The sequence below is a fragment of the Harpegnathos saltator genome, unplaced genomic scaffold, assembly GCF_003227715.2.
Source record: "Harpegnathos saltator strain DR-91 unplaced genomic scaffold, Hsal_v8.6 scaffold12, whole genome shotgun sequence".
Lineage (NCBI taxonomy): Eukaryota > Metazoa > Arthropoda > Insecta > Hymenoptera > Formicidae > Harpegnathos > Harpegnathos saltator.
In genome coordinates, this window is record NW_020229895.1 from 994,608 (window position 1) to 1,016,974 (window position 22,367).

The following is a 22,367-nucleotide window of genomic DNA, read 5'->3' on the forward strand; positions in this document are numbered from 1 at the left end:
ATTTTTTTATTTACCACCTTCTCTCGTTACATTTTTTAAATTTTAAAGTCAAAACTCAGAATGAAATCATTTTAAGTTTTGACTAAACCAAAATTAAATATAAATCTTAAGTCTTTTATGTAAATATTGATTTAAGAAATTCTGTCCTGTCTTCTACATGTGCTTTTGCTTTCCTGTTTCTTATTTCTGCATCGGTATCCCTTTGTTTAACTTCCGGTAATTTGAAAACTGTTGTTTCTCCTTTCTCACTCTTCTTACGTAATTTTTTACTCCTGTCTACATTATACGAGAAGAAATTGACTTCTCTCTTGGCTTGTGCAATCTCAGTTAAAACTCTTTGCTTATGAACTGCACGTTCATATGCTAAACGTTCACTCAGATGAATCCATTTGAACCTATATAAGGAAGAAATATATATGTTAGCTATATATAAATTTTAATTATATAAATACTAAGTAATATATGATATTTCATACTCACCTGTGTAAATATTTTATATTCCACATAACATCATAAAACTTGCTCTTTTTTCTTGTAGATATTTGTGTATTATTTAGTGTTGCTGCTACAAATTTGGCTACCTTTTTGCTTTCAAATTCCACCCAACCTTCGGTAAAGTATTTGATTGCCTTTTTCTGTTTCTTAAGTTTAACTGAATGTAATTCTAAAGAAAGATTTTGCAATGCATTAAAAATAACATACAACTGTATTTGCACTAATTTAAAATGAATAATTGTATCTTAACTAGATTAAAATAACTTTCATATAATTATTTTTAAGTCTTAATAAAAAAAATCCAAGACATACCATTTTTATTTAACTGTAAATATACTCTATCCACTTTCCCATATTCTGAAAATATTTCTCGAATCGTCGTAACATTCATAAATTTTGGAATTGTGGACAAATATATTATTCCTCTCTTAACCTTTTTGCCAGATTTCACTACTTTGTTTGTATTAATAGTTTTTTTCTTGGGTTGCATGCTTTCGTTCTCCATGTCACAATCGAAGGATTCGGTGTTATCGTCAATCTTTGTTTCCTCGTGATCCATTTCGATATTAAAATATTAAGTTTCCTGTTTATAATCAAAGCACACAACGACCACGTTTAGCAGAAATAGCTGTTTACTAAGCGTTTAGTTATTGGTTGCGTTCAGAAAACAAAGCGCTCACTGAGCGCTTAGTAACTATTGGTCCTTACTGTTAGATCCTTACATTCAGACCAATAACGTTGACGAATTACTCAACCGTTGTGTAACCGTTGTGTTTTCTGAACGCAGCCATTATTATCTACGATTGGAGTATTCTTTTAGATCTTTGACGGATCTAGAATAACGAACCAATCAACCAATGCATTTAGCAGACTCAACAGTTGAGACCAGATGAGACATCTGTTTTCAATAGATGGAACTTCGTCATAAATTTTCAACTGGATGGTTCATTTGCACCAGAGTCAATTGTTGCTATTTGATTATTACATAATTTATATAAAAGGTCTGCTCTTACACGGGGACAATATTATTATATAAATACCGTACCAATTAATTTGTAATAAATTTACGTCGACATTTTTCTGGTCTTACATCGTTGATATAAAATTTATTTTATATGTTATATACATACATAGATGAAAAAATTATCCACAATAAGATCTATAACTATATAAATAATACTGTAATTTATAAAATATGATCATTATATATATTTACACAGAAAGATTATACAAAGTCTCAACTCATACATTCATCACAGTCGTGAATACACCTAAACATAAGAGTGATAAATGGATAATAATAAATTAATGTTTTATCATCTCTGATGTACTATAGTTTAAAAATGCAATATATATGCAATCAATGAATATAACAATAGTGTTCACTTAAGAAACAAGTATCATTTATAAGATATAAATGTCCAATGCATTATCGATGAACTTTTCTGTGCAACTTGAGCGTGGGAAGTGTTCTGACTAAAGTAATGAAATGTGCAATCAGGTAGCCCAACAGTGCACCTATGACACAAGGAACTGGCCAAACTTGCCACGGACGGTCCCAATCCAAGGGGATCACAGTAGCACCTAGCCATGTGCCCAATATTGTCGCTTGTATGTTGATCCTTAGGGCATCTACAAGGATATTACCCTTTTGCGAATATGCTCCCATCAACACATCCAATGCGCTGTCCACACCTAAATGTAGACTGGTAGGTACAAATGTCAAAGTCAATAGAGTGATCACAAGCATAGTAGTTTCTTCATGATCGGTCAGCATGGGTGCGCCGAACAGCACGATCACAATATAGTAAATTATCGACAAAGCGAACGCGGCGAGTGAGAACTTGAAGACCTCTCTCAGATTTTTTGCCCAGGACTTCTTGGCTTTTGGCGAAGCCCGTTGTTCGATCTTGACTATAGTGGGTGCTTCTGTTTGCACCATGGGAAATAGCAGTTTTATCATCTCGGCGAACACGAGTATCAGCAGCACGGGCAAGAATTTGTACTTGCCAACATTGTACAGATTGTCGTTGAATTTTGCTAGTATCAAAATACCGGGGAAGTAGATGCACGTGAAGGAGCAGTAAGACAGCAGCAGTCTCTGCTCGGTCTTGCGTCCGACGTTCATCTCGACTAAGCGAATGTTATTTGTGCGATCGGTTCTTTATCTATCTATTTGACTATTTTACAATTTTTCTTCTCTTACGAGTGTGTGTCCTCACTGTGACACGATATTACGCTTCACGTTTATGACATACAGAAAAAGCAGAAGAGTCGAAGGCCTGACTCACATTGTCGTGTCCAAGTCCAACCATCGACGTATAGAATCTGTTCAATTCAGTTCGGTATATGGCTTTAGGTAGACGGGTGTAACCATAGATATAGGAATATAGAGATGGAGCGTGAACTCAGTACTTAGACAAGGGGGGTGAAGCCACTGAGGGAGGAGCGACGAGGTAAAGTGTGAGCATTTTTCATTGGATGAAATGATGCACAGGCGCAGTGGCGCTGAATACAACACATTCTAATGTATATTCTTACAAGGCCCGATTAACATACATTACATTATTTACATACCTTTAAATAATACAATCTTATTAAATATATGACTTTATAAACACATACCTACACACATTCAGGATTAAAAAAATTGCTTTTTAAAAATAATTCATTGCACCCAGATACCACAAATTATCCCTAATATTGTCTTAGACACACTTAAGATATCTTAGGATACTCCTAGGATATTTTAGAATATTCTTTACTCTTTACTTATGTTCGTCATTGGATATATTATGGTAGACGATTTTTTAATATCTTGTATTATCTAGGCTATTACCTATTAGGAAAGCTTACAATTATTTCTTGTAATAACAAATCTAATTTTATTTCTTATCTACACTGCTGTGTTTCACTTCCTATAACCTATTTACAATTTCTCTGTTTATATATGCTACACGCATGCGTACAATAACAACCAATGAAAAGTGCTCACACTTTTGGTCTGTTCTTTTCAGCTGCACTGCGGGACTAGTGCAATAAGTTAGAATGAGACAACTATATTTTTTCTCACTTTAACTTATTGCACCAGTTCAGTAGTGCAGCTAAAAAGAACAGACCATTTACCTCGTCACCCTCCCCGCAATGGCTTGCTTCAATCCCTACGAGCTTACGCTCCATCTCTATATTCCTATATCTATGATATTCCTATATCTATGGCCTCTCACTCTAAACGACTTCCCACCCCCCACCACTTCCATCAGCAGTCCATTCTATATGTCGATGTGTCAAACATGTACATTTGAGGTTATTTGTCCGGAGCCATATGGTCTGTTCCTTTTAGTTGCACTACTGAACTGGTGCAATAAGTTAAAGTGAGAAAAAATATAGTCGTCTTATTCTAACTTATAGCACTAGTTCCACAGTGCAGCTAAAAAGAACAGACTAATATATTGAACAGAACTGAACTGAATACTTGAGGTTGGCCCATCAGCTGACGCGAACGCCTGATCGGCCTGACGACTGCCTGTGACACGTAGAGTGTTGAGATTTTTATGTATTAAGAAGAGTTTGTAATTCACTAGCGAAGGAACATGAGTAAAAGCAAGCAAGCGCAACGAACTAAGAACAATGCACGGGTAAGCTTAAATAAATAATATGTGACTGCATGAAAGTAAATTATATATAAACGACGAATTTATCATATAACCTATATTCCTATCTTTTAAGCACTTGATTTTCACATATGTTTTCGTTTTCCAGCGTTATAGGAATAAATAATATGCGTACAGTGATATTTTCATTAATATCGTTTTACATCATATTGGCTCTGGGTCATACCTGCAACATTGTATCATGTTTTGATATATTTTAGCCATCAAATAGCAGTCGCAGTGCAGAACTCCTGGGGACTGCCATGCCCAATTTTGTTGGCTTCTCAGCAGTCAGAGATGGAGGATATGTCCCTACTCTGCCTGGTTTATCTTTGTGCAATTTGAATGAAGTAGAAATGAACAGCGTGGATCCTAGTTTCCAAGTAATACTTAAGAAGATGAATAAGAAATATGCCACCACAAAGATCAAGGTAATTATTTTGTTGATCTATTAGTTGAATAGAGTAAATTTTGTAAGTTAAACTAACAAAAAATATGTATGCACAGGCATTGCAAGAATTTGCGACTCTGTGTGAGAATGCTGAACTGTCAGCAGTGGAAGGCATGTTATCATTTTGGCCACGGCTGTATTGTGCTCTCGCTATTGACATAGATCACAGAGTGAGGGAGGCAACACAGTTGGCACATGCAGCAGTTGTCAAGCGTGTGGGCAAAAGTATAGCGATGTATTTGAAGCAATTGGCTGGCACTTGGTTCATCTCTCAGTATGACACATATCCTCCAGCTGCTTCGGCCGCTACCAATTCTTTCAACAGTACATTCCCACCCTGGAAACTGGTTAATGCTATTATTCATTGCCAATGGGAAATTTTAATGTACATCAGCGATAATATCACCGTGCAAACAGCTCAGACGTTATCAACGCAAAAGTCTCTCACCGGCGAAGAAATGGAGACGATATATCAGCGAGTATTGGTGTCAAGTCTGCAGGCGTATAGTTATTACTTCAAAAAGATCCCGTCTCGCGAAATCGAGAACACCTTGAGTATTCACGAGAAGATCTTGACCAATACGAAATTCTGGAAATTGGCCAAACACGACGTCCTGCCGATCAAAACTGCTTTCTTCAACGTACTGACGTCGATAATAGAGAATGCGGATCAGCTGTTGCAGAACGAGAAGAAGAGGGTCATGACTACGATCATGAATAGCCTTGACGAATCCGAGTCTGGGATCTTGTCGGCCGTATGGGAGGCGATGCTCGTAGCTATAACCAAGATCAACGACTGGCATTCCGCCGTGAGCGTGGACAAACTCGTACTGCCGAAACTGTGGCGTGTCTTACGATCCGGCGGTCAGTGCTGCGCCAGCATCGTCTATCCGAATCTGCTGCCTTTCCTCAGTCAATTCCCAAAGTTGAGCGTCGATACCGATCAACTGTACGTCAATTTCTTCAGCAATATGCGCCAAGGCTTCTCCGTCAAGAGCGTGCAAGTGAGTCGCTCTGAAATGCAGGCGGTGATAACGTCTTTCATCGAATGCCTGCGTTATTCCGTCCTCGTGAACGTCGAGAACGTGGATCTATGCGTTCGCCTCTTCAAGGAACAGCTCGTGCCCGTGTTGGAGACCTGCATGGCCGATACCGAGAACAATGCAACGATGAAGGAACTGCTGTTCTCCGAGGTCACGCGCTTACTGCGATATTGGAGCAAGAATCGCGCTAACGAGGCGTACAAGTCGTACGTACCTTTGATGCAGCAGTTTTGGATCGAGTTGAGGCTGTTGTTCGACAAGCTCGTAGATGTGCCACCGCGGGAGACCGCGATGTCGCACACCATAGACGCTCAGATCGAACTGCTGCTGACATTGAAGAAACACGCACCAGACTGCAATCGCAAGAAACTGAAAGTGAAATTCGCTAGTCCGGGCGACCCCCCCGTGGTGAAGCAGCAACCGGAGGTAAATATCAGCGAAGTCGAGGCGGACCCGGTGTTCAACGCGGAGCTCTGCGAGTTTGTCAATGCGCTCTGCGTGATTTACTTCAACAAGATCAACGATCGTCAGTCCACCGTGTATATCGGGTCGCTCAACAAAGTAATGAAACATTTTACGAGTAGAGAGCTGTTCGTCGCGCTCTCAACGTCCTTCCAATTCAACAAGGACTTCTTCAGCTTCTACGACGAGAGCCTGCGACCGCTGCTGCTGAGGAATCCGGAGACGATGGGACAAATCGTCGAGTTAATATTCCATTTTGTTGCATATATCAACGACACGGAGAAGGACCAAGTTTTGAGATCACTGGCTGGGTTAAACGACATCGCGATAACAAGAAGTGTCCTGTACTTCAGCCTGTCAGAGTGCAACAGAAACGATCCTGTGATAAAGCAGTGGTACACTCAAGCCGATGTGACCAAGCTGCTGATCGACATGGCCAGGGAAATCTCATCCGAGCGCGACGACCTCGAGAAGAATCAAAGACTGATTTTGTTAGCTTTCGAAACTTCGGACAACGGGGACGCGTTGATCAACGAGGATGCGGCGAACGAAATCGTGTTGATCCTCTGCGATTCGATGAGCGGGACGGATGACACTTGCCCCATACAGTTCGCCCAGTTCATCACGCGCCTGATGACGCTGACGTGGAGTCATAAGCGGATGATATCGAGCGCCGTGCAGATACTGGAGACACTCTTCGAGCTGTGCACACGACGGGGACACGACGACGGCGATTCGGCTTCCGCCGCGACTGTGCGCAACGGCTGGAAGGAGGAGCTCGTCAAGAGCAGCCGGACACTGCCACGCTCCGAATTCAACGATCTTGTCAAGAGATGCGCGGTTATCTTTTGGAGCAAGATATACAGCAACGCGTACACGAGCGCGTGTGCCCACATCAAGGACACACTGCTGGACCTGGCAACGAATCTTTTGGAAGGTATAATTCACGAGAATGACAACACGCAGTCGGATCGTGTCGAGGAGACCATCTTGCTATTTTTAACGATGTCCGACATCAAGTTGTGGGCTGCTGAGGCGACCACCGTTGCGATTTACGGCGAGGTAATGACGGGCAACTTGTACATGTCGAGTCTTGAGACGGAGATGCAGATTTTCCAGCAGCGTGCGATCGTCGATCTAACGAACGACATGATCTCGGACAGCATGGCGACCTGCTTGAAGTGGGCTGTACTCACCACGGACTTGCTTAACAATCTGTGCAAGAAGTTGAGACGCGCCGACGTCAACGAGATCGACGTCAACGCGTCCTCCAGCTTGCAGGAGAACGTTGAGCCGTATGATTTGGATCTACCGGGAATTACGAAGATTCTGCTGAACATCGTACACGTGGCCACCGTAGCGGAGATATACAGCAAACACTATCGGTCCACCCAACACTACAACGACGTGAACAAACTCCTCGATTCGCTCAAGAGCAGTTTCGTCAAGCTGCGGAAACACTTGACGGAGAGTGTTCACGACGTCGTACTGTCTTACATACGAGAGAATCACGAGAGTTACGGGTGCATGCTGCCGTACATAATCCGCACGTACTACGACGAATTCAAGCCGGGCGAGAGTCCCATCGAGTGCTACGAGAGTTGCAGAAGCAGCGAAGGACAGCGCGACGAGGAGGCGTACCTGCAAGGGATGCAAGTCTTAAGCAACTATTGGACGCCGAATAATTTCCCGTCAACGAGAAGCAGCGACGTTTGCACGCTGATCGCCGCAAGAATCACGACCGGTCGTTCCCGGGAGGTCGACTCGGGCAACACCGCTATAATGGACCAGATCATATCGTGTCACAAGAAGGTCGCGAGCTTACTTGTGTTAAATCAGGATATGTTTAACGTTTCATGGGAGCAGCTGCTCTTGCCGTTAGAAATCATAAGGACATTGACGGTAATCGTCCGGCAGAGCCCGTATCTGTTGACGTGCGAACAATGGGACTACACGTTGATATCCCATAGAATGTGGCAGCAGTTGGTCGGCAAATCCAAGTACAACTACACCGAAACCAAGGTGACAGCGTTAATAGTGGCGGTCAGTCAGCTGTATTATGAATTGCAGATTTTATTGAACAAACACGAGCAGCAGCCGATGCCGGAATTGTCTCCCGCGCTCTTGGACGAATGGAAGAACGTATTCGCCGGGAACGTATACAGTTCTATCGCGCACACCTGGAGGTTCTGCGCCGACCTCCACCATGAAGACACGGTGTCTATAAAGTCTACCGTACTGTTGGATTACCTGGGACGAGCGCTCAGTATGTTCGACAGCGCCATATTATTCAAGAAACGCGACATATTATGCAAGAAATACGACCAAGACGCGTCGGTGAACTTGGACGAGATGTTGGAACTGTCCTTGAAACTACTGCAGGCTCCTATGCCTAGTATCCAATTGGGCGCCTATCATATGTTGACGCATATAGTATTGGACCTTGTAGAACAGGACAAGGTTCTCGTCGAGTCCGAGAACTTCGACCCGAGCGGTCTCAGCATCAGGAGACTCGAAGCGGTGTTGTTGAGCATACAGAATATCGTCAACACGATGCTCATCGAGTTCAAGTAAGTTTACGATTTGCGTCCAGTCATTTTAATCGGACGTGTTGCTGACGCGTCTGTTTGTTTCCCTTTCAGATTGTGCGATGCCGTCAGCTGCACGATTCAACCATTCACGGACTCGTACACGTACACCTTGGGATATCTGCTGGCGTGGACTGTTGTGTTAGACATTTGTGCTCATGCTCATGGTGATTTGCGGTATCAACACGCCGAAATATTGAAGTGAGCATTGAACGTCGCGATACGACGCATTACTCATTTCCACACATTCGCGTCTCTTTCGTAACTTTGTACTAAACATATGTCATGAACTTCAGAGATGAGCTTTTCCCTTGTCTGTTGAATAATATCTTCAAGTTGATGCCACTGGAAGGACCGCATGATAATAAAAATAAGACTGCAAAGTTGCTGGAGATCTTCACCACTGCCCCGTCGTACAATTTTGGAGGTCCTGCTAATATTGATTGTACTGCATATAAAGCATACGATTGTATTATATCGTCTTAAATACCGTATATGTGTTATAGAAAGTTGGACAGAGTGGAGATTGGATCATATCATGTGTTGGTCATATACGAACTGCCTACGACTTCTGCCAGTATTAGTTAGACAATGGTGGAGAACGGTTGACAGCAGAGCCAGCGCAACGATAGACAAGATCACGACTCACTACGTTAGTCCTACGCTTTACCAAGAGGAGCTTCTCAACAACAGACTGTCGTGTCAACAAAAGAACAACATGGAAAATATACAGGTACATTTATCGAGAGAATCTCTATGTACTTTTAAATTTGATCGCTCAATCTAATGTGTTACTGTACTGTGTTACAGGTGAAAGTACATTCGACAGCAAGGGAAGTAATAGCCATGTACCAAATGGACGATAACAAATTGGAATTAAGTATTATACTACCGCCGAATTATCCACTAGGCACTGTGAAAGTAGAAACCGCCCAACACGTAGCTGGCACGGCGAACTGGCGGAATTGTCATAAGCAACTCTCTATATTCCTGACACATCAGGTAAGCATTACATTCAACATGTGATACGTAACGATGAAAAATCTACATACTTGAATTGTCATATTTCCTGCTGTAGAATGGTTCTATTTGGGACGGTCTCATAATGTGGAAGCGCAATTTGGATAAGAAGTTTGCGGGCGTTGAAGAATGCTGCATATGCTTCAGTATTTTCCACATCAGCACGCAAAAGATACCAAAGTTGTCGTGTAGCGCCTGTCGTAAGAAGTTCCACACTCCCTGTTTGGTAAATATACATTATGTTACGTTAACATATATTATTTTTTTATAAGATTTATATGTGGTATTGTCAAATTGTTGTTATTCTTCTTGCAGTATAAGTGGTTCAACACGAGTCAAAACTCCACCTGTCCAATTTGTAGAAATGTGTTTTAATGCAACCTGGTCAAAATCCTTTTTTTTTTTGTTTTTTTTTTGTAACGACATTGAGTACAATAAATTGTGAACGATGCGCTGAGATATTGTAAGATAAAATTAATTTAACGATTCTTGCTGTAAAACACTGAATGAGCACTATAATACGTTAAGTTTATTAAAACATTATGATATTAAAACATTCGCAGATAAACAGATAATAAATATCAACTGAATAAGAAATTTATTATGTAGATGTATTCCTTCTCAGGATAACGATCCTGCCGTTGATCACGTCCGCTCGCAACAGACGTGTAATGCTCAGGGACATGACCCATTTATACTATAATTATAGTATAAGACCCGTATAGCATGATAGTTAATAATCCCTTATCTCGAGAGACGCGCCGTCAGTCACGTAGAGATATTTCGGGCCCGTGCATCTGTTTAAAACTGTTTTCAGGAAATTCACTAAAAGTGTTTGTTACCGATCGATTTTTAGAAAATTAAGCAGAATAAACTTAAATTAAAAAAGACTTAGTTGACTGACAATTTTCCCTTTTTTACTATTCATCTTTCCTTTAATATATGTATTTCACGACACGTTCTCAATACATATTAAAAAAAAGAATTATTTAATGAATATAATTTTATTTTTCAATGAGTTTTTTGCATTAGTGTCTAACAAAAAATAGTCACCAATAGATGATAAAGAATTTAATTCTGTTATTTAATTTAATATTCTAAGAACCGAGATTGTAGTTTTTTCGGTCGTTTAGGATTTTCAGTTATGAAAAGTTCGAGTATAAAGTAACAGATGCTCACTAAGCTCACTTATCCAGATTATCAAGAAAAATAGAGTAGACTTATTATCAGTATGCATTTCCTGAAAATATAAAAGTTCCAAATACAAATATTGTTTGAAGTGCCGCGTCGTTATCACAAATTCAAGGCCAAATATATATATATATATAAGAACAGAGGTAACGCATCAGAATGTCGGCGTATGTCAATCGCGACAGAGTGCACTACGGATTACCTTGGAGTACAGTAATTATCTAAAGTGTGTATTACTTAATATGAGATTTTACGATATCAGACCAAATTTTATGTATTTTAAAATAACCCAAATTCTGTGTCACTTTCAAGCTGCAACAAAAAATTTATATTGAAATACTTTAATTTATATCGAATTTCCAAACGAATTCTGCATAAATATGTGTCGCAAATTTAAAATGTAATTTAGCACAAGAGAAGGTGATTTTCGTGAATCTAATATTAATTGTAGTATTTACCGCTGAAAAATTGAGCGCATTGTATCATAGCTTCACATACGTCTTCTCTATTAATAGATGTGTAACCTAAAAAATATTATCGAAAGACAAATTTAATTAGTATATAATAGCATGATAATCGCTTATCGTATTGTTCATCATAGTCGCAGAGGATCATTCACTTTATCAGCGGCATGTTTCGTGACATGACATTAAGGATTTTAACGAACAGCTGATGATCCTTGTAACTCGTATAGTGGCTATACTCTACTTTTTTGTAGACTATGTATATGTCTATAAATATTATATCCCGACGTAAATCAATTGCTGAATAGAACGCAGTTGATAAAATATTTCTATTTATTGACTCAAATCTGTGTGGTTGTGATTTATCTATAAAATTCTTTATAAGGTCTAAATATATTCTTTGTATACATACTTTAACTAGATTTATAAAAAATGATTAAAACTAATGCTTCTGTAAAAAATTTTGCTCATTTATATATGAAATATTTTTGTAATTTTGATGAAAGAAAAGAAAAAAGATTTTGATTTCAAATACAATATAATTTTGTAATATCCTACAATGTAATATAAATTCATTAATAATGTCTTTAATTATTTTCAGGATGCTGTCTAGGCAATTTGTTCGTAGTGGCCAGTCACGTGCAGCAGTGAGATGGTTTACTCGTAACAGTATTATGCGAGAATCTAATCAATCACCAAAACACAGTGATAGCACAAAGGATGATGTTTTAGGTAAAAATTTCACGTAAAATACTTACATAGACTAAAAAAGACACATCGTATAAAATAACTATTCCTTCTAAGATGTACTAAATGTTTAAGAATTTGTATAATTAATTTCAATCAAATTATTACACATTGAAAAACTAATATTTAAAACCAAAGAATCTGCAGCATTTCTTTTCCTTTTTAATCCTATTGTGCAATGGAAGAAATGAGGGAACTTTTTTAAAGATATAATACATATATATATATTTTTATGTTTTAGCGAAGCATATGTATCGTGTCACCAACTTTGATAAACGAATATTAGTTTGGGTGAAAAGATATCCTAGCATTGCGGAAGTTCCTGAGAAAGTTACGTATGTGTTACATATTTATGTTCCTATAATATTTAGAATTATATATGCAAGGATAGAGAAAGAAAAGCAAAATTAAAAGCAAAAATATATATGATTTTAAATTCAAATTACAACAACAAGATTTTGTAAAACAGTGAAAGATGTTTGAAAATCTCTAGGCAATTTTATTCTTTCATCTTTTATATTGTTCTTGTCTTGTAATTATACTTTTTCCCTAGAGTTGATTGTCTACTTACTGCAAGGAGTAAAGCTCGAATCAAGACCTGTAACTACATGATAGTTGTAACCATAATTGGTTGCATTATTGCTGCGTTTTTGGGAAAAAGACAAGCTGAGAGAGGAGAAAACTTGTTCAAGATGAGACAAGACTGGTATGAAGAAATGCTAGAGAAAGATAAAAATAAATAAATAAACGCCAATCAAATCCCATAACATTCACATGGCGAATGTTGTCAAAATGTAGAAATAAATTAGAATTATTTAGGATGCATAATTTTGAAAAAGCATGAGGAGATATGAAAATCTCGTCGATATTTTGAAGTGACATTACTTCTGATATTTTTTACAAGGCAATAAACATTTTGATTTGATAGTTTGTATTTGTTATGTATAATGAGCGTTTTATAAAATGTCTTACAATAATCAGATGATAAAATACTCTGTGTATGTATATATACACGCATCTATTGTACAATTACAAGTATTAGTCAAGTGAGGAGCCTTGATTTATGTACATAATTGATAACAATTTAAGTTGGCAATATATATATAATATTGTACATCTAACCATGTGGTCCATATAATCCATGTATATGTTTCTCTGTAGATGACGTACAAATACAATAAACGCTCATGAAAAGATTTGTATATACTACATGTGTCTTTGTTGTAAAATATAGTATTTTGAAGAGTAAACAAATTGTATCTATAATATTTCTAAGATTGCTATATACATAACTATATATAACTGAATATAGCAACTGGATGATCTAAGAACCAATGATGTAACCAAATGATCCAGTTTATTGGATTATATGGAAGCTCCTATGTTTTCATATGTGATGGTTTGTAAAATCCACGGCATTTTTCATAGTAGACTTGTATTGTGCGTTGTCTTATTACTTCTTCTATATTAAGCTCAGCTTGTAACAGTCTCAATGTGTTCTGTTCTTTTCTCAAATTCTTTATAAGAGTTGGACTCTCGTCACCATGGTCTTTTAATTTCTTCATATGCATAACTTTTTCCTTAGTGATATTCAGACAGTTTGTGATTGCTTGCTCTCTTTGAGTATGTTCCGATTCTATTTGCTGGAATAAGTCTTTACATTGTGTTGTAGGGTCCACTTGGCCTTTGAAAGATTCAGTTGGAATTGTAGTGTTCAGCATGTATATTATTTTATCATCTACCAGCCTCATCTTTTTTAATATATCCTGAAATATGTATATTATAAATTTTTATTATTTAATCTTGTTCAATCATAGGTTTTTTAGATATTATTTTTAACATGTTATGTTATATTGAAATACCGAAAAGAACATATAACGAAAAATGTTGAAATATAGAGTTCTTATACTTAAATTATATATATATATATATATATAATTCTTTTGGTAGCAGCTAACCTAGCGAATCTTACATCCAGTCTAACCTCTCAATAAAGCTGCACGTGTGTGAATAAATATACACAAATGCGATTTCTTCAAACAATTACGTTGATAATTTATGTATTATCGAGCTTTAAATAATTTTCTTCTGTCGAAATATATTTTTTGTGCATAAAAGAAGATAAAACTATTAGCCGGTATTATAAGTCTTCATTGTTACTTTGGAATAACTTAAGTTCTATTAAATATACGTATATTCCTTATATTTGCATAATATGGTGCATAAATTGACGAATGTTACATGTGTAACTGCTTTCAGAAATACCTGAAATTCTAAAAAATCGCCGCACTGCACACTTGCGGTTGCCATCGTTGAGGTCAAAGGCCACGCACGAGTAAGATAAGTGATCATGTGCACCGATTAATCGATATATTCGATTATTCTTTGCTTAACAATTAATTAAATTCTCTTGTTACTAAGCTTAATTTCTTTTATGCTCATGATTTTTCTTTTTAATTTAATAGTACTACAAATTTCATTATAATTTTCAATATAACTTTAACTGGAATAATTGAACAATTGCGATTTTTCATTTAACCTGATATAATCTGGTAACAAATGAAAGTAACATTATCAATTTAATATACTTGAAAAGAAGAGATTTCAATCTTTAAAATGCTTTTTGAGAACCAACCCGCTATTGTTATTTTTGCCAAAGCCTTAAAACCCTTTGAATTTCACCCATTTTTCGTGGTAGAATAAAAGACGTCTAACTTGCCGTTTAGTAAGACTACTGAGACGGGTGCCAGCATGACACATTTTCACCGAGTGTCGTGCTGGCGCCAAAGGTTAAAATTAATTTAAAAATAGTTATATGGCTAAACAAAATGACTGCAAAGGGTTGTATTGTATGAAAGTCGAGTAGAACAAGCTAGAACAAGCTAGAACCGTCAGAAATGCCGTAAGTTGACGGCACGTCGAGAAAATGAAGCTACTCCAATTTTGTACCATACCATGAGTCCGTTCCTCGGTGTGTATGATGGCGGCACATAGCGGAGACTCAGGAATTAATTCATGAAAATAACGGGTCTAATAATCGCCTCCTTGCTTCCTCTAGACCTCTTATTTCCTTTTAAGATAACGAGTTAAAAATCTATGTTGTCACATAGATTAGAAGATAGTAATTATTATTAGATTTCTATATACATGTTTAACTGAAGGAAAATAAACTTTGTATTTAGAAATGTAGTATCTTTTTCGATTAATATGATGATTATATACTTCTGAAGGAACCTAAATTGTGATTCGATCTTTTGATAACTGAGTTTCCATTTGATTTCGCTAGATGGCACGAGTACACCGTTGGGCATTTTTGAAACAAATGGACAAATTCAATCAAATACTGAAATATGGCGCCACTTAGTTCGTTAGCTAGTAAGTGCTTTTCTAATAAGTAATACCTCGAAACTAAGACAAATTTAACAAAATGCTCGTATGTGAGTCATTTCTCAATATATTTTTATCATATTAATACTGTCCGAGATCGGTTTAATACATTTATGTAATAATTATCGGATAGTGCATTTGTACGATATTCAAAGTGCCAATACATAAGTACTTTGGCGTAATATCAAATTTAATTAAAACAATACGATTGTTTTCAGTAATGAGCTAGTTATTATTCATCGGAGAACAGACAACAGTGTAGCAAAAGCTAACGCCGCACAGTCGAAGGGCTTTATAACTTGAACGATACGAGCATCTTTACGACGGTTCAACAAAGTTTCTAAACGGCATCAGTCCAACAAGGTAAGAATCAATTTCAAGCAACAATAATTTTAGCTATTTGTCGTTAGTTGGAGATATAAAAAGATATGACGTTATAATTTGAATAAATAGCAATGCGTTTATGTAAAAATTCAAATTCATCAAAACATTGTCGTCCATTGCAATGACATGTTGATTTATATTTTTATAACATTTTAACGATTAAATTTTATATTAGAAAATATGGAAGAAAACTAAGAGTTTTACATCTTAAAATGTTTTTAGAAATATTTCGTCTTAAATTTTTTTAAGTTATAACCGGTTGAATTTAAAAAATTATATTCTTCAATAGTAGATAATAGCAATAGATAACGAGATTTTTTCTTTTTTTTCTTTTTGATAGATTGAGATCGTAATATAATTTAATAATAAATCGGATGTTTCTCTCTTTTTCTCTCTTATTAGTCCATTTACTTATTAAGTTTATTATAAAATCGGCATAAGGTTCTTTCTTCTTTTATATTTTTTATTATTTAGATACATTTTTTTATATAATTATATATTTATTTTCAAAAAACACCTAGATAGCGACGTAAGCCATACAAATATGACTTGGAAAGCTGTTAATATTCTCAGTTGTGCTTAAGTGTAAGTTTATATTCTAGTTTTATTAAATCTGTCTTCATATTTTTTAAAATATCGAAAGAAAGATGTTTAAGCGGTTCACGAGGTGGGCCGACATTAATGTCAGTAAGAAGAGCCATTGCTGTTTTCATAGTATCCACCCAAGAACCTACAAATAATCATATTAATGATAATATGCTTGGTGGGAAATTTGCATAAAAGCAATATTGTATTTACCATGTTTAGATATAGCAATCACAGAGTTTGTAAGTTTCTCTTGCATCTCTCTAGCTGTCAAAGAATCGTCATTCTTGCCCGCGGCAACAAGATCTATTATAAGTTCTGGAAATATGTTTATGCTGGTAGCTATGAAAGAATCCATTCCCATTGCACATGCGGCGTTCATTATCTGGAAGATAAAAGAGAAAATACATTTTCTTAAAAATTAAAATTTAAAGTTAAAGAAAACGCAAGGCTTTGTTTCTAATCACCTTGAGCAAAATTCTTACCTGGTCATTACCAAGGAAGATGGCATATTTTTTATCATCAGCATGTAGCGCCTGTGCACCTTCATCTAAATTTGCACTAGTGAATTTTATGCCCACAAACGTCGGTATTTCATCACCAATCGATTTAAGGAATTGCCCCATGTGTACTGTAAACCATTTTATTGAGTGACTTTTAATTAGTAACTACATTAAAGATTAAAAGATTACTTACTATTAACGTTCGTAAACATGGGAATATGATAATAAAGTAAAGGTGTGCTTGGTGCTGCTTGCCCAATTATATCCAAATATTCAATCAATTGTTCAGAAGTAGTAGGCTTGAAATATAACTCCGGCAAGCAAAGGATGGCATCTACATGTAGACTTTCCGCATGTTTTGCCTGTAAAATTATCATTACCATTATTACTCAATTCCATCTGCTGGCTTCATATTTTATACAGCACATTTAATATATTTATATATTTTTTCTCATAGCTATAAACTTATAGCTATAAGCAGCTTTTCCTTACAGCTATATGTTGCACTTACAAGTTCAATGACATCAGGGAGAGGAGCACCTCCTACTTGAATCATTAAGTGTTGTTTTGTTTCTTTCACTGCTTTTGCCCAGGCTTCAGCGACAAGTTTTCTTTCGCTAACAGACATTAACATTCCTTCACCACTTGTACCATTGACTGCAACAGGAATATTATGTTAGATAAAATATCACTATTTTACTTTTAAATTAAACATGACAATGCATTTGGCTCAATTTATTTGAAATAATTGAAATGTAACATTACTTGAAACGTTACTAGAACATTACTCATATAATTAAAATATTAATGACGGAAGCTGCTTACCAAGTAAACCTTTGACTCCCTTCTCTGCCAAATATTTCCCATATTGAGGTATAACATTTAAATTGAGAGACCTATTGAACAAGTATTTTCAATTATTTTCAACAGAAATTTTGAAAGACATCTTAAAAATTGTTTGAGTTATCATTTAATCAAATATGAATCAGAGTTTTATAATTGATGTATATAAAATTATTACCTGTCTTTATTAAAGGGAGTAAATACTGGGGCAATAAGACCCCTGTATGTGTATGATAACCGCTGCAAATGTAAAGTAATATAATTTCGAGAATATTTTTAGTAAAAATATATTTTTTCTCGGCAGTGGCTCGGTAAATTAAATTTATATATTACAATAAATCTAATTCTATCTCTTTCTCTCTCTCTCTCTCTCTCTCTCTCTCTCTCTCTCTCTCTCTCTCTCTCTTTCGTATTTTACCAATCGCACAATCGTCGTGAATACAGTTATTAACATTCGCAAATGCGATATATTGAAGCGCAGCAACTTCACGACGAACTGCGTCTTCCAACGGAATTTCGCGTACGGTACGTCGGTGCATCGCGGTTCTATTTGTACGGGATCGTGAGTACGAAATTTTATTAGTTTAAACAAAGTACGCTTCGTATACGTGATAAATTCCGATAGTTGTTAACGTGCGTTCATCGATACAACTTACGGGCATCGTTGCGAAAGCTTCGACGTGTGTTACGAGCCGGCAACAAATTCGACACGGAGAGCGACGCGGCGACAACTATGCAACAGGCGGTGAGTGAAATCGCATTTTCGAGCGCTGATAAGATAGCTCGTTGTTTATTCGCTTGCAATTACAAGCGCACGAGTCACGAGATGGCGATATTAACTGTTGAAGAGGTAACGAGCGACTGATAACGACACTGATTGCGTATCTTTTTGATTGAATTAGAACGTGTTGAAGTTACCGTAATTCCGATACGATATCGTTACTTTTGATACGCGGTATTTTTTTTTTGCAGTCGTTGCTTTATACTTTACGAGAGAGCGAAATCTCATGGAAAATGTGTACGATGCCTAAGGAATATCCCGATGCATATCCCGATAAAGTATCGATATTCGATGAATATCAAAGTGGAAAATTCATATGATACTTCATCATCGGCAGTTTCGCAGGTATCGGGCTAGAGGTTTGGTTAGGTTAGGTTAGGTTAGGTTATTAACGTCGCGAAGAAACGAGTACCTCTTGGAGAAAAGAGGTGGCGGTGGCGGTAACGGTCAATCGGGGCGGGAGGGGGAGGATTCAATTAACAAGGACGACGATTATTTATAAAAATGCTCTTTATGTTTATTTACATGTAGATTCTTTTTCTCAACAATATGTCAATAGTATTAATATATTATTGTAATGATAAATTCGCTATAAGAGAATGTTCCAAGATGGTCGCATGCTTCTTTTTATTTGTTTAACGGATATTACATGCTTCTCTTTTGTTCTTCGACAACACGAGAATGGAGGCTACTCGAGTGTTTATTACATAATAACGCCAAAGAGAATTCTATTTTTAATGTTAGCTGCTACTCATATAATGCTCGTTCTTCCTTTAATTTGTAATAATTGTCGTTCAAATGCGACGAAAAGTCATGCTACGGCGTACTGTATACGCGCATCTAGGAGAATAGTTTTTTTGGTTTTTAGCGATAACATTACCTCGTTTATTTTTTTTATGCTTTTACGTTTTGCCTCACGATCTGTCACGTCCACCTTGCTCATTTCAAAGACTCGTCACCGTTCGTGACGATCGTCGCGCAATCACAACGCTCAATTAACCCGACGACTCGCTGCTCGATCAATATTTGCTTCTACGATAAAGTTTACAATGAAATTTTTCTCATCTATTATCGATCGATTATTATCGATCGGTAAAAGTTTCATCTAATTTCGGTGAGAAATCAGTAGCAGCAATTAAGAGAGAAAACTTAAGCCCCAGCGACAACAGAGTGTTCTTCCGTGGCACTCTCGGTGCCGTATCTTTTCTCTTTCTGCTTTTTTCTGTTCTATAACGCGATTTTTAATGAATCACGAGTAGCGCGCGAAATCATTGCGAGATGACCGGTCTCTGGAAGTAAGTGAGAAAACGGACTGATTCTTTGCGCAGGTAGCCCGATCGCGAGGCTTCTTCTTTTCGACAAACACGTGATCATTAACATTCGGCGATTCGACTAATTACTGCACCGCTTCGCTATAACTCGCGTATACAATTTTTTATTTTATTTTATTTTGTTTTTTTTTGCCAACGCTCGTACAGTGATATACATTTTATTGACGATGATAACCGGGGATAAAGCCGTCGACGAGAGACGCGGGCAGCAACCGCTTACAAGATAAACGCGTTACGTATATGATAAAGTTTTACACTTATGAAAAAGAGACACCTCGTATCGTATTATACTTCGATTAGAGAGATCGACACACCGGCGAGGTAATCGGGCCAGCCCGACCGCGCGCGGCGAGAACACGCGTCTAATTAATTTATTTTTATCTTTCATTTTCTCCTTCATCTTCTTCCCCTACTTCCCATCTTCCTTCGCTCTTTCAAACGCGTTCCACTTCATCAACCACTACCCTATCGCAGTTTTCTCTGTTCTCTCTCTCTCTCTCTCTCTCTCTCTCCCCCCCCTCCCTCTCTCTCTCTCTCCCGCTCTTCCTCTCTCGCTTTCCCGCTAGAAGATTGTTCGTTTCGTTTCCTCTCCTCTTTTGCATTAGCTTTCCTTTGGCTCCGGAACGGCACGCTCCGTAAAATGCAGCGCATCAGCTCGACGATGCCTCTTCGAGAGCAACACGTATATGTGCGCACGATCATATATTTATATATTTATATATATATATATATATATATATATATATATATTATACGCGCGTTTCTCATAATTATAACATAACAGCTACCGAAGAATCACGGATATGTACAGTCAGGGATATGCCTGGTCGGCGCGTTCAAGCATCTTTTTTTCTCCTTGGTTTTCGGCTCTCGCACGACCTCCTCGAGGATGGTTCACCGTTCGCGTCGTGCTCCTGTCGGCTCCTCCGCGCTCCGTCGTCTCCCTCGCCCTTTCTCTGCCCGTGCCGTGCTATGGCCGAGCGGAGGAGAGGCGGAGGTAGACTTAATACTGCATCGTTTACGTAGGTTTACGTAGATTCGGCTCCTCGGGGGAGCTCGCTCGGTAGAATCCTTAATCAGAGTGGTCCCAAAAATATATTAAGAAGTAGTTGTTTCGTGCGCGCGCGCGCAGCTCAATACGCGGCAGCCACCCTTCAGACGCGTCCAACGAGCCCTTCGGGATCGGCCGCGAAGGGGGAAGGGAGGGAAGTCGGTCCGTCGAGCGTGGACGTTGTCGGATTTCCGGAGGATTGTAGTGCGATCACATGGTATTCATCGCGCGACGCGAAAAATACCGCGGACGATGTTTCATTTGTTCCTTCATCCGAGCCAAGGAGACGCAACCCTGATGATCGTTAATTAGCGGTAACAGTTAATTAACGGTAAAGCTTCGCTGCGTCGCATTGCCGGAGTAAAGCAAACATGTCACGCGCGTTAATCTCAATGCTGGTACGATGCACAGATGATCAAAGTGAGCGATGAAAAGGAGTAATTAATTTGTTCTCGCGCCAATGACGGCGGTGTAGTAGAGGAAATAATTATTTTCGTCGGTTTCGCGTAGCAAAATCAGAACGCGATCAATTGGTTACCGATCATTGGTTATTACGAAGTTGAAGCAACGCGGTCTCACCGTTGCCGAACTCGCGATTTCGATCGGTTTCCCGACGCGGCATCGCGACGATTCCGCGATCCTCGGCAGCGTCCACGCTTTCCGGACGCGGAATTTGTCGGTCAATCGTATGCCAGCTCGTTGCAACGTTCTGCGGCGGCGCGGCGCGACGCGACGCGACGAGCGGTCACCGGTTGCGACCGGTGAAGAAGAAACGCCCGATAAGAGAGCCTCGTCCGCGTTCGCGTAGTCGATGATTCTCACGATGCGGGGGGTTTAGCCGGAGGTCCAAGGAGCGTCGAATATTAATTATAGTAATTAATTATCGTTATTAGTAGCCATTGTTCGTTACTGCTTATGTACATAACGTTCCTCTCACAAGATGCTCTCTGCTCTCCCTTTTTACATTATGTGTATATATATATATATGTATTGAAGAAATACTGCTGCGGCGTATTCGCCGGGATACACTTTGATCCGGCTTCTAATTGCTGCCTTTTTATCGCGCAAACTACATACATGCATATGTACGTACGCCCGTGTTGTACTCGTCAAGTTCGCGACTCGCGAAGATCGGTTCTCCCGCCGACGACACGCGCGCGAGATTTCACTTTGCATCGCGATCTTTCGCACAGGACGCGACCGGAATGAATTTATGTGTCAAGTTATACCGCAAAACGGGACTCTAACGCACTCTTAGGCTCCCGTGCAAAATGCGAGCATCTCTGGGAAACAAAAGCACGAAAACAGTCGGGAAGAGGAAGAAGAGAGATTGTAATAACGGCGAGTACGAGCTAATCGAGAGGCGTTCTGCTCTTTTTCTTTTTCTT

At 38.2% G+C, this 22,367-nt stretch overlaps 6 protein-coding genes across 7 annotated transcripts; 2 read left to right on the top strand and 4 right to left on the bottom strand.

Annotated features, from left to right (window-relative positions):
• Window positions 1-1,201, bottom strand: LOC105182322 (activator of basal transcription 1). Its single transcript, XM_011139666.2, has 3 exons — window positions 808-1,201; window positions 481-664; window positions 1-395 (listed from the first exon to the last, which is right to left on the bottom strand). Exons 1-3 carry the CDS (start codon window positions 1,052-1,054, stop codon window positions 116-118), a joined length of 711 nt encoding a protein of 236 aa, XP_011137968.1. The 5' UTR covers window positions 1,055-1,201; the 3' UTR covers window positions 1-115.
• A 501-nt stretch (window positions 1,202-1,702) lies between these two features.
• On the bottom strand, window positions 1,703-2,843 carry PIG-F (phosphatidylinositol glycan anchor biosynthesis class F). The gene has a single exon (XM_011139665.3). It carries the CDS (start codon window positions 2,621-2,623, stop codon window positions 1,925-1,927), a length of 699 nt encoding a protein of 232 aa, XP_011137967.1. The 5' UTR covers window positions 2,624-2,843; the 3' UTR covers window positions 1,703-1,924.
• A 1,057-nt stretch (window positions 2,844-3,900) lies between these two features.
• Ltn1 (E3 ubiquitin-protein ligase listerin) lies at window positions 3,901-10,309 on the top strand. The gene is made up of 9 exons (XM_011139664.3): window positions 3,901-4,133; window positions 4,370-4,579; window positions 4,656-8,674; window positions 8,747-8,893; window positions 8,989-9,119; window positions 9,199-9,425; window positions 9,503-9,694; window positions 9,771-9,938; window positions 10,028-10,309. The coding sequence occupies exons 1-9, from the start codon at window positions 4,089-4,091 to the stop codon at window positions 10,085-10,087; spliced, it is 5,199 nt and encodes a 1,732-aa protein (XP_011137966.1). The 5' UTR covers window positions 3,901-4,088; the 3' UTR covers window positions 10,088-10,309.
• Window positions 10,310-10,958: 649 nt separating this feature from the next.
• LOC105182318 (protein FAM162A) lies at window positions 10,959-13,310 on the top strand. Its single transcript, XM_011139662.3, has 4 exons — window positions 10,959-11,129; window positions 11,969-12,099; window positions 12,356-12,449; window positions 12,668-13,310. The coding sequence occupies exons 2-4, from the start codon at window positions 11,970-11,972 to the stop codon at window positions 12,855-12,857; spliced, it is 414 nt and encodes a 137-aa protein (XP_011137964.1). The 5' UTR covers window positions 10,959-11,129; window position 11,969; the 3' UTR covers window positions 12,858-13,310.
• A 150-nt stretch (window positions 13,311-13,460) lies between these two features.
• On the bottom strand, window positions 13,461-14,507 carry Ccdc58 (Coiled-coil domain-containing 58). 2 transcript variants are annotated; one of them, XM_011139663.3, is made up of 2 exons: window positions 14,380-14,507; window positions 13,461-13,880 (listed from the first exon to the last, which is right to left on the bottom strand). In XM_011139663.3, the coding sequence occupies exons 1-2, from the start codon at window positions 14,464-14,466 to the stop codon at window positions 13,494-13,496; spliced, it is 474 nt and encodes a 157-aa protein (XP_011137965.2). In that variant the 5' UTR covers window positions 14,467-14,507; the 3' UTR covers window positions 13,461-13,493. The 2 variants fall into 2 exon arrangements, with proteins under 2 accessions (XP_011137965.2, XP_019696550.2); XM_019840991.2 differs by lacking the exon at window positions 14,380-14,507 and adding an exon at window positions 14,073-14,166.
• Window positions 14,508-16,392: 1,885 nt separating this feature from the next.
• On the bottom strand, window positions 16,393-20,659 carry LOC105182317 (N-acetylneuraminate lyase). Its single transcript, XM_011139661.3, has 8 exons — window positions 18,473-20,659; window positions 17,995-18,056; window positions 17,799-17,869; window positions 17,485-17,630; window positions 17,167-17,335; window positions 16,956-17,101; window positions 16,684-16,855; window positions 16,393-16,615 (listed from the first exon to the last, which is right to left on the bottom strand). The coding sequence occupies exons 1-8, from the start codon at window positions 18,476-18,478 to the stop codon at window positions 16,455-16,457; spliced, it is 933 nt and encodes a 310-aa protein (XP_011137963.1). The 5' UTR covers window positions 18,479-20,659; the 3' UTR covers window positions 16,393-16,454.
• Window positions 20,660-22,367: the final 1,708 nt, after the last annotated feature.